This window comes from Drosophila tropicalis, unplaced genomic scaffold, assembly GCF_018151085.1.
Source record: "Drosophila tropicalis isolate 14030-0801.00 unplaced genomic scaffold, ASM1815108v1 contig_593, whole genome shotgun sequence".
Lineage (NCBI taxonomy): Eukaryota > Metazoa > Arthropoda > Insecta > Diptera > Drosophilidae > Drosophila > Drosophila tropicalis.
The window spans coordinates 11,440,888-11,452,405 of NW_027173070.1; the positions used below are offsets into that span (position 1 = coordinate 11,440,888).

The window sequence follows — 11,518 nt, forward strand, 5'->3', positions numbered from 1 at the left end:
TCATCTCTTTGTATTGTTTCTCTTTTAATTATCTAATTGGCATGTATACGATTTCCATTATCCATGAGCAAAAATCTATTCTCCTAAAACTCAACTTTTAACTCATATTAAATTTAACACTGGCCTTTCTAGTATACTTCATTGTTGTAACCTTGGATAAACAAGAAAAAACTGTTCAAACAATAGGATTTATATTACAAGTTTTAATTAAGAGCCACAGTCAGGGAGTTGAATGGAAACCAAAATGAAAGTTACATGCAGTGGGAAACCTTTCAGATTTTGTAATTGATTTGGGCAACAAATTCGAAATAAACCAGAGAAAAGCAGAGCGATATGGACTTTGAAAGTACCGTGTAATTAAATAAGCATTAATTCTTATATTTTTAAGTCAGAACAAATTTTAAGGATGCACTAGAAGGGTCTATATATAGATTAAAACCATATCAAGTATGGTCATTAAAACACTTCAGAAATAATGTATAAAAGGAACTTTTTAACTCGTTCTATAGTGTTCAAAAATTATGTTTCGATTCTGCTTAAAACAACGGGCATTTCTTTCTTTTTATTCTATAATTATCCAAGTTCTAAATGACGTTCTAATAACTTTTTCAAAGAAAGAAATATGAATATGGAAAAACTAAATATCACTAGTCCTTGCTATTTCCTATACATCTTAACATCATTAATCCGACTTATTAAAAAAGACTTTTTTTAAGAGTAAGAAAGAATAAAGTCGCCCTAAGTGGGCTTAAAATATTATTGATTGATAACTTTTCAATTTCAAAAGCCTCTTCAATCGAAAATTGTAATCTATATTACCAAAAACTATCTGAAACTCACTTAAATGATCTGTTTTAGCCTGTTTTCACAGCACTAATATGCCCTTTTACCCTTTCACATACAGGGTATAAAAACAGCAACAAACTTTTTATCCCCATCAAAAGGTTGCTTGAAAATATATCATAAATAGAAACCTTTTTTTTTGTGCTACGTTTTTTTTTTTTTTTTTTTTTTTGTTGCTGCCAAGTGGTGAAAAGGGGAGAGCGTCAAAAAACAGAGGGGTTCCATTTGTTTGCATGTTTTGTGCATTCGTGCATAAGTTTTAGTAAGTCATTTGTTGCCTAGCTTGTAATGACATTTCTGTTAAAGTCTAACCTACATATATAACACAGGAATCTACCATACAAACGCATGTATGTATATATATATGTATTTTATTTGATTTCTGCTGTCTAAAGTACGTGATAGCCATGAAAAATGTTGCCTTTAAGGCTTTAAATGGTGGAAAAAAAGTTTATATTTTTATTTACATTATGGTAGAGAGTTTTTGCCAGGTTTTTTTGTTCCTGTTTTTTTTTCCGCTCTCAACTTTTCAATTGCAATTGCTTGTGTTTGTTTTTGCTTGGAAAAATTTCTGTTTAATTGGCAATTTATGGCTGCAACAACAATAAGAAAAACCAACAACAACAAAACCTCAATGAATGAGGTTAAATAAATAAATAAGTCCATTTTGCGGTGTTGGCCAGGCAAGCAAATATACAAACACAAAGATATTGCAAAAAAATGTTCTGCCATTTGACATTTCAAAATAAAGAGAGAAAAGGAGAAAAAAAAATTATTTTTAATGAAGCAGGAAAAAGTTTTGGTTTTTGGTTTGGCTTTTCATTTTAGCTGTTGACACTTTAACTGACTGGCAAAGAAAGAGAAAGAGAGAAAAAAAAAAAAACACAAAATATTGAAAAGAAAACGCAAACTTCTCAGTTAACACTTTCCGCAATTTGAGTTGAATTTTCGTTGAGTTGGGTTTGCCATTCGCGTTGGCTTTTGCGTTGTCGAAAATGGCCAAGGCATAAATTTAAAGTTGGCCAAGTGGCTGAAAGAGAGTTACCCAACAAGCTAACTAAGTAAATTAAAACTGAGTGCGAGCCACTTTAATTCACTCTACGGAAAAAAGTTTTGTTTCCTTTTCCCCCTCACATTTTTTAGGCTTTTTGTGCCAGTGTAAAATGGCGGCTGCAAAAATTACATGCACAGCCTAAAAGCATGCAATAACTTTTCATTTCCGCTACTTAGTTGCACATACAAATGGAAAAGAGAACACAAAAAAAGTAACAAAAAGTTGCAAATAAATAAAAAAAAATATACAAATTGATTTTTTATTATGCAAATTAGATACGAGTAGACAAAATAAACTCAATTGCAGTTTAAATCAACTTTAAAGGTTCAATATTGAGCCAAAACTTTTAATGCAGAAAGGTTTATTTAAAGTTTGCTCCCTGTGAGCTACGTAGTTGCTAGACTATCATAAGCATAAGCACAAGCAGAATATTCCCATTGAAACATGCGTTAATATAAAAGATAAGATAAGTAAAAGCGTCTGCACTCATCAGTTTTAGTTCGCAAGTGCCACTCGTTTTTAGTGCTTCTATTTAAGCCTGCCATAAAAGTGAACTGTCTTTCAATGGGTTGCTAACTCATCCATCAGACAATTAATTTATTTTCTTTTATATTCTAATACTGTTTAAAACTGAAGACAATTTTAAAGTGCAAAATATCTACAGCCTTCAAGATATAAAAATTCTTAGAAATTTCTGCGCTACTTTATGAAATTGTTAAAACAATTCAAAGAGATTTTTTGTATTATTTATGGATAACATTCCATTATAAATTCAATGCAGATTTACACAAATTGCTCGTAGCGTAGGGCATAACTTACTTAAGAGTAACAGTACCTGATGACTGTCTTTGGATAGAAGGCTTTAATTTATGTAAAACTGCGGATGGCCTCTGCATATCTCGCTAGTAAAGCCTTTACAGCAAGTTATGCGACAAAATATGGAGTTCTTTCAATTTTTCATTTCTTCTCAACTGATTAATCTCGTTGCTGGTTTAATGGTTATAACAATAATAAGACATATATAATAATTTTATGAGAAACGTGTTGAGAAATCAACAAGGAAAAGTTGACTTCACATTAAGCACTCAAACTTTGCTGAGTTCAATAACCAATGAAAGAACATTAGGGCAATTCAATAGGCTGAACTTAAATATATTGCGTTTTTTTTTCCATTTGTAAGTTCTTCAGGTGGCACTTACCACCTAGACTGAGTACAAACTTGTGGAACAAGACTTTTACATTTGGCTTTGTTCGCTTGTTTCTCGTTTCTTGGGTTTTTCCGTTTTCGCTTGAGTGAATTTCTTTTCATGGAGTATACCCTTTTCATTTGACGACTCATTAGGGCTTAATCCAATTTTATTTGAAGCTTTAACTGTTTGACCAAAACTGCTCCATGACCATGGCAATTGATAGGGTTTGCGGTTACTGGGCTATACGGTTGAATTATTATCATCATTATCAGCCTCATCATGTTAGCTGCTGACATTTTGCCTTTTTGCAATTATCTGTAGACGTATGTTGGGTTTATGTCCCCCCTTTCTCCGCACACAGACAGACACACACCAATACACACACAACCGCATAACATTTCTCTTGTTTCCGTGTGTGTGGGAGATATTGCCCTGGCATCTCATGATTTTGCCACATAAACCGCAACGAACATGATGCCAGGACGCTGCTATGGCCGCAAACAGCTTTTCGAGTAAGAACCACGATGACAATATGATGACATTCCACAGAATGATGATGATGATGATGACTTAGACATGTCACTCGAATATCTAACCCTCAGAATGGGCATGCAAATTACAGTCCAAGTTGAAAAGAAAGATCTGGTTAATTCTCCCTTATTCATATAAGTTGATTAACAAAAGTAATTCCCATTATTTTGTAGGCAAATTGCAAGAACTGCAAATATGATGCCGCCAAATGCAATGAGACGAGTCTTAATAATGAATGCTATGAATATGGCTCAATGATGACAAAGCGTCGGCTGTCACTACAGGAGCAAAATGAAGGTAAGTGAAAGAGAGAGATAGAGAGAGAACGACAAAAAGGAGAGACAATGAAGCATTGTTGAAGTAAGAATTGAAATGTCATTAATCAAATTTAACATGCATGTCCTTGTTCTTGTTCTTTGTTCTCATCGGCAATGCCTTTTTGGTCAGCAGATGCTTGTCAATTGTTGCGCAAGCAGCAGCAACATCACCATCAGCAACAGCAGCAGCAGCAGCAGCAATTTTACCACCAGCAACAGCCAGATGTGATGCTAATGACAACAACAACAACGGGCAATGCATTGCTGAAATATGCACCGCAACAACAACAACAGCAGCAGCAGCAATTAACAACAGCAACTCTACCGCGACAGCACCATCATCAGCAGCAGCAACAGAATTTTGTTGCTGTACCCACTAGCCTGCTGCGTTTCAGTGCTGCTCCAACAATGCCTGTGCCAGCTGGATCGGCTACCGCTGTTGCTCCTCCTCCATTGCCGCCACTATCATCATCAAGCAATTGTTATGGTCCTGCCACGGCAACGATTTACTTTCCATTTGCACCGTCCTCATCATCCGCTTTGGCAACAGCAACGGCAGCAGCAGCGGCAGCAACTCATACGCCTGGCGGCAATTGTCCACAGCCTTTGGTCAAGTATCACACGATACACTTGCAGCCAGCAGCCAGTAACAAACATCAGCATAGACTGTTGACCTCAACGGCAACGGCAACCGAATCAGCAGCAGCAGCAATGGCAACAACCACGGGAACAGCAACCACATCAACACTGGAGGCCATAACATTGCCACCACCGCCGGCGTATCAGACATCCAATATGCATAGTAAGTAAATTTCTATTTCAATTATCAATTTGAATTGTTGACCTAAAAGCGATAATTATATTTAAATACAATTAATTGAGTAATTGAATTCAATTTCATGATTTCACAATTTCCGTTACGAAATGTAATCAATCATACGCCCCGTTGTCTTTACCCCCATAAGACCCCCCAAAAACCAATGCTCAGCTCATTTACGCATTCAATTACATAACAATTTGTTGGTCCTGTGACCATAATTATCATTATCACCAGCTGCAGGAGAACGAGCAGACACACAAACGGGTGGAAGGGGCAGTAGGAGGAAAACGACGACGACGACGAGCTGTTGAGACACATCTTTTACGCCTTACTGTACTTTGGTAGTACTTTTGCCTTCGACACGGCATTGCGAGCATTAAAAACTTTTCAACAACAAGGATAACAGGATAACATGCACTTGAAGCGAAATGTCGACATGTGCGACAGTTTTATTGATGATAATGATGACTTGGCATGAAGTTGAAGACACAGCGACGATGGCGATGTCAGCAAGCTGTCCACAAGTCTGTCTTTTCCTTTCCATTCCTTCTACCCATCCACCACATAAAACCACTTCAGTCCAACAGTCTCGCCTCCTTCTCCCAATTCCTTCCAGCTGCTTGTGCAACGCATGCAAAACTCATTAAACTGAACAGTTGGCTGACACGTGACATATTTACACAAGTACACAGAGAGCACAGTCTATATGTGTGTGTGTGTGTGTGTGTCATGGTTGTCCTTTTGGAAAATTACTTTTAATTCCGCTACAAATTGCAGCGTGAGATTTGCCAATATGTCAGCTCATCGAACAACTTTTCATTGAAATCCATTATACGTGTTAATTGTAAAGCCAGCAGCATCGGCCAAGGACTCATGCCATACATAGTCTAATATGCTGCTTCTCTCTGGATAGTAGCAGGACTCTCAGCGGCAGACCACACCATTAACGCCAGAGCCAAAGTTGCAACAAAAACCACATTGGCAAAATGACTCTTGGTCTCTCCCTCTCTTTCTATCTCCCTTTTGGTGTCTGTGTGAAGTCTCTAATGAAGGTCTTTGTGAACATCTCTCAAACTGGCTCCCTCTATTTGTATGTATGTGTGTGTGTGTGTATAACTGGAAGCAAGTTTAAGTAAATATTTTCAAATTGGCCATGTCCTGTCCAGACCACATGCCACATCGCGATTTCCACACAGTGAGCTTCAAAAAGTGAGATATGCCCTAATACTTCCTTCCTGCTGAACTCGTCGGTTTAACCAGGGCGCTAGACTAGTCGATTGCCTGTCCAGTCTAGACAGTGCAATCGAATTTTTAATTGTCATAGAAAAATTCAAAACTTCAGCAGGTTCCCAATTCAAAATATATTGGCTGATTAAGACAAGAATAAGTATTCAATGCTTTGGATTAGTGTTTGATTAAAAGTTGAGTGTTATGAGGGAAAATTAAGGCCACTTAAAATAAGATTCGTCCTAGAACGACTATGAGGGGCGAAGTTTGGACATTCCTTAAAATGTCAATGTTGAATTCAAAATTCAACATTTATTAGCTTTATATATCTGTTAATTACTGTGCCAAAGTTAACTTTAATAATCTACATGAGGCTACAAGCGGCTAGCTATCCTAAAAGGATATTAAAGCCGCGTCCAAAGTCGAAAAGGTCTGGCTAAAGCACATGTAACATACATATTGGCGACTTTAATATACCAGAATCAGCAAAATTCCGAGATGACAGACCAATATTCTCATGGTCTTACCTATAGGAATTTGAAACTTCCCAAAAGCTTATTTGCTTGGACATTAATTGTGGGAATTTTCGACAGGTATTTTTCCATTTCAAAATGAAATCATTTGCATTCCTGCTCCCTCCATAGTCCCATTAGTCGCTAACTTCATTTCGTCCACTGTAGATGCCAGATGTCCGATGTGGCCAAAATGTAGCCAAATGTTGCCCTTCTGACATCCTGATTTTGTTTTGCCACTGGCAGCCGCTAATGAAAGTCAACGTTGAAAACTTTTAGCCATGCGGTAGGATGGTTTGGTTTAGAAGGGGAAATTTCTGCGGTGCTAGAAGGCTGGAAGGGGCGGCTGAAACCTTCTGCAACATTGTTGCATTGTTCGCTTAAACTTTGCAAATGCAAAGCAAATTATTTTGCCATATACAAACACACACACACACAATAGATATACATACATTCAACGGCAAACTTGCTGCTGCTGTTGCACCTTCTCCCTGTCTCTCTCGAGGCGTGCGGCAGTTAGCGGAAGTTGCTTTTGCCAATTTGGCAGCCAAAAAGTTTTTTGGCTTCTACTTCTCGCTGAACTGAATAACTTTTGACTGTTTTGCTGTTTGTTGTTGGTTAAAAACAAATTTAAATTTACTTAACCCGAAAAATGTATTTAATTCGTTGTTTTTTTTTCCTTGCAGCTATGAGGCGAGCCAAATTCGTGACCAATCCTTTGCCGCATGAGATCAATGCCCTGCTGTTGGCTGGTGGATCGGTATCAGGATTGGGATTGGGTGATTTATCCTGCAGACATGATTTATTGCCAACAGCAACAGGCAACAGCAACATCAACAGCGGCACCGCAACAACAGCAACATATACGCCGCCTTTAGCAGCCGCAGCAGCGACAAGCCCACAACTGTCATCAGGCATTAAGGCAACAGCAGTTGGAGCAGCAGCCACAGGGGGAAGTGTGGGCGTTGCAACAACAACAATGTCCGATAACAGTTTTATAGCCGCAGGTGTCTGTGGCAATGTTGCACCGCCAGCAACCACTACATCAGCCTGCACCACCACCCCCGCAGCAGCAGCAGCAGCAACATTGTCTGCTCTGTTGAGCTCCAACTCAACTGTTGGCAATGTGGACATCATGGAGGACGAAGATGAACAGGAACGTGAACGCATGAGGTATGAAATACTTGCGCTAAATGAAAACATTTGTCAGGGTTTGTAGCCATTGGCTAAAAGCACTTGCGAATCTTGTTGCAACATTTTTGGTGCCCTAATCGATTAGAGGCAATCGAAAATTCATTAGTTTTTAATGTACAAAAAGTTAAACAAGAGGCTAGAAAATTAGCCTTTGGTTTAGTGGCTTGAAGGGTTAATCAAAGTCTTTAGTTTATGTCGTTTTGTCTAAAAATAAGTAATTCAGATAATGATGCCATCGAAAATGTAATAAAAGTCCTTCATTAAGATTTGGAAAAACTAAAAAATTTCTTCAGAAATTCCCATTAGTTTCATAATATAAAAATTTTAACTAAAATTTACTAAACACAATTGGAAAATCAACTAAATTGTAAGTGTCCGCTAGTTGCTCTAATGAGCTTATTTAAGTGAAGAAAATACCCAATGCGACATAGAAAGAAATTTAATTATTTAGTCTTTTTAGGACCTGCTTTACTTCCTTTAAAGTTTTCCTCTGGTTAAGAGAATAAGTCTACACAATACATCATATACACTTTTTTGAATAATTCCATAAAGTTTTCTATGAAAATCTCGTTAAATATTTCACAAAAACTCGCACACAGGGGGAAACTGTTAATTTTATTTAGCATATTGCACAGAAATTTTCTGCATGTCGGCTACGTTTTAAATCAACACTTCAAAATGTGTTCTCAGCCTGTACCCCAATGGCCTCCAAAAGCTCCATGGCCATCGACACGGTCCTTCTTCTGTTTCTGCATCCATCCACCTCGAACTTGTGGCCACGTCTGTGGTTTGCCTCGCTTGGCAAGAGTAAAAGCTGCTCCCTCTTACCTCGACTCAATTTTTATTTATTTTTTTGCGCATTTTATTAAATAAAAAAAGCGAGCAGCCACAGCAACAGAAGCAGCATCAGCAGTCGGTAATTAATTTTGACAGTGAACCTGTGCACACGGCTGAGAAGAGGGGCCGCCCTGTGCGTTGGTGCCTGGCACTGTGGATTTTCTTCTCCAATTTCAATTTCAGCTACCAGCCTGATGCTGCTGCTTGTAATTAATTGTAAGCTGAGCTTCTAGTAACACTGAATCGGGTCAATTAATTTCATGAGAATTTCATTTGGCCTCTTTCTTTACTTGAGTTTGGTCTTATATATATGTATACATGACGTCTTCTTGCCAAAATCAAAACTATCGCAACAAAATGGTCTCCTTCTGATGGCTGTCAAGTGGCTGTCTTGCCTCTTTGTTGGCTTACTTGCCTGCCAGCAAAACGGACATGAAGTGCATTTGATAAGTGTTTGCCTTCGAGGCAACAACACACTCACATGAGTTCAATAAATGTACAGCAAATTGATTTGACCAAGCACACTCGAGACTAGAGTCAACAGCCAGTTTTGTTCAGTCTAAGTCCCAGTTGCCAGTCTTGGTCTGGCTATTTTCCTGCGACAGCTCTTTCGCCACTTGAAGCTTTTTTATTTACGCTTTCATTCAAACAAATGTGTCAAAAGTTTTTGAAAGAGTTGCACAAATTTTTCACCAAAACATGGTAATCAAAGTCTTGAAAAAATATTCTTTTACTTTTAGATACTAAAAGCGTAAACTCATTTCCTTTTCAATAAATGAATGGTAATGAAAGTATTTGCTTTGATACAGAATCCCTTAATCACATTTAAAGGAAAGTCTAAAATTAAATTATCCTACATTAAACAAAATATATCGATCTTTAGATTATACAATTTAGTTTAGTTAGTTTTTTAATATGGTTTTTTAAAACATCAATAAGCAAAAATTTTATTTGAGATACTAAATCTATTAGGATAAGTATCGTCAAATGATTGACCTGTGTCTCTGAAGCCCTCAACCCCTTAATAACTTTCAAATTTTCGCTCCAAATTAAGTTTATATATTCATATACTTTCCGTTATAAAGATTTTTGTATCCAGATTACTGATTCTTAACTGATTCAACACTAAATTTCTAATTGTATATAAATATAATAAACTAAGAGCAGAATTTCAGTATCCAGACGCAACTGAAACTCAAATCCAAATGTTTTGAAATAAAAAGTCATGTTTTTTAGAAATGGTTTTCAAAACTATGGAAATTCCTACACTTTTAGAATCGAAATCAATGACATTTCTACATTCAAAACTTTATTTTAAAGAGCATCTCAGAATCGTAGGGTCACAGAATATATTACCAATAATATTTTATAGATTTATCGATCGAAAAGCCATTGGTTTTTATGACTTAAGGTGGTTTAGGGGTTTTCCCTTCGTTTGTTTTTTATGTGTTTTACCTATATTTGGCATATACATACGTAAATATATATGTTTGTAATTGATAACCTTCTTTTATGGTTTATTTCATACTCGTATAGCAACTGCCCCCATGGCACACCATCTCGAGTGCCCTTGATAGCGGCAAACAGTCAGCAGCTGAGTCTAACCCAGCAGCAACAACAACAGCAGCAACACGATTTCAACGAATTAAAGTCCGGCAATCAGTCACGTCACGCCTCCTCATTACATCGCCACACAATCATGCAGGCTGGTGGTCTCAACCGCAAGACTTTGCTACTAACTCGCCGCTGTCAGCGGCATGCCACAGCAGCGCTTTATGATGCCACAGCCACAAATACGGAGACATCCGACGATGAGGAATACATGCAACACGGCAGCTCCGAGCAATTTGTGTTAAAGAAACTCAAGCGACATCGCATCAGTGAGTCCGATGATGGCGAACTGGATGGAGGACATGCCAATAAGCATCATGACGATGATGATGATGACTACAGTGATGATGACGATGAGGATGCGAGTGCTGAGAGGCAACAGGTGCCAATTAGTTTGGTCCTACTGATACTCATGTGCTACATTTGTGTGGGCACTGTGATCTTTGCCCTATGGGAGAACTGGTCACTGGTAGATGGGGCTTACTTTTGTTTTGTTACCCTCTCGACCATTGGCTATGGTGATTTTGCGCCCACACGGAGTTTCAATGGTCCCGAATTGCAACTATATGCCTGCTGTGCTTATCTTTTGCTCGGTCTTGTTCTAGTGGCCATGTCCTTTAGTATACTGGAGACACAATTGATGTGGAAATGTCGTCGAATCGCTGTGCGACTGAAGTTGACCAAATCGGAGTGACACGAGGCGGGCGAATAAAAGCAAGCCGAAAACCCAACTACTTATACCTATATATAATACACACACACAACAGAGAAGTAAACCCAATCAACAGTAGAGAAAATAAACTATGTACATTATGCCGAGTTGGAGGAAAATTCAAGTGAATTTGTGTAAATAAATGGAATTTTGCAAATTTGAGAAATTGTACATGGCATTTGCCGTCTGGCTTCCCTTCCCCCCATCCAGTAATCCCGCCTTTGGCTTTTTGCCCATAGATAAAAACACTTTTGGGAAATTTGATCTCGTACGTTGTTGGCATGCCAAAATTTAACACCATTCACATACGAACACACACACCCACACACACACGCACATATACACTCAGTATATATGTCAGGGTCTGGCCTGGACTGTCAATGAATGTCAGTCTACTGCTGGCTGAGGAGAAGAGTGACTCAGAGGGAAAGTGGAGAGGCGGAGAGACAAGCAGAATCATAGCTCTGCTAATAGTTTATGACAGTTTTGTGTAGCATATTTATGGGCGATTTGCCTTGCTGTTAATGTTTGTCCATTGCCAATGTTGTTGTTCCTGTTGCTGTTGTTGTTCGAAAGTGGAAATCAATACAAATATATTCCATGATGTCATCATGGAAATGATCCCCCATATTAATCAAGCTAATCACATTAACATATATTATTACCATCA

At 38.0% G+C, this 11,518-nt stretch overlaps 1 protein-coding gene across 1 annotated transcript in view; it reads left to right on the forward strand.

The window, feature by feature from the left end:
• The window catches only part of LOC137577117 (AF4/FMR2 family member lilli), a 53,999-nt gene extending 42,985 nt beyond the window's left edge, over positions 1 to 11,014 (forward strand). The window contains exons 6-9 of the mRNA XM_068290507.1: positions 3,792 to 3,915; positions 4,069 to 4,737; positions 7,181 to 7,667; positions 10,062 to 11,014. Coding sequence (XP_068146608.1) covers positions 3,792 to 3,915; positions 4,069 to 4,737; positions 7,181 to 7,667; positions 10,062 to 10,830 — 2,049 coding nt within the window. The 3' untranslated portion in view covers positions 10,831 to 11,014. The remainder of the gene's footprint in view (positions 1 to 3,791; positions 3,916 to 4,068; positions 4,738 to 7,180; positions 7,668 to 10,061) is intronic.
• Positions 11,015 to 11,518: the final 504 nt, after the last annotated feature.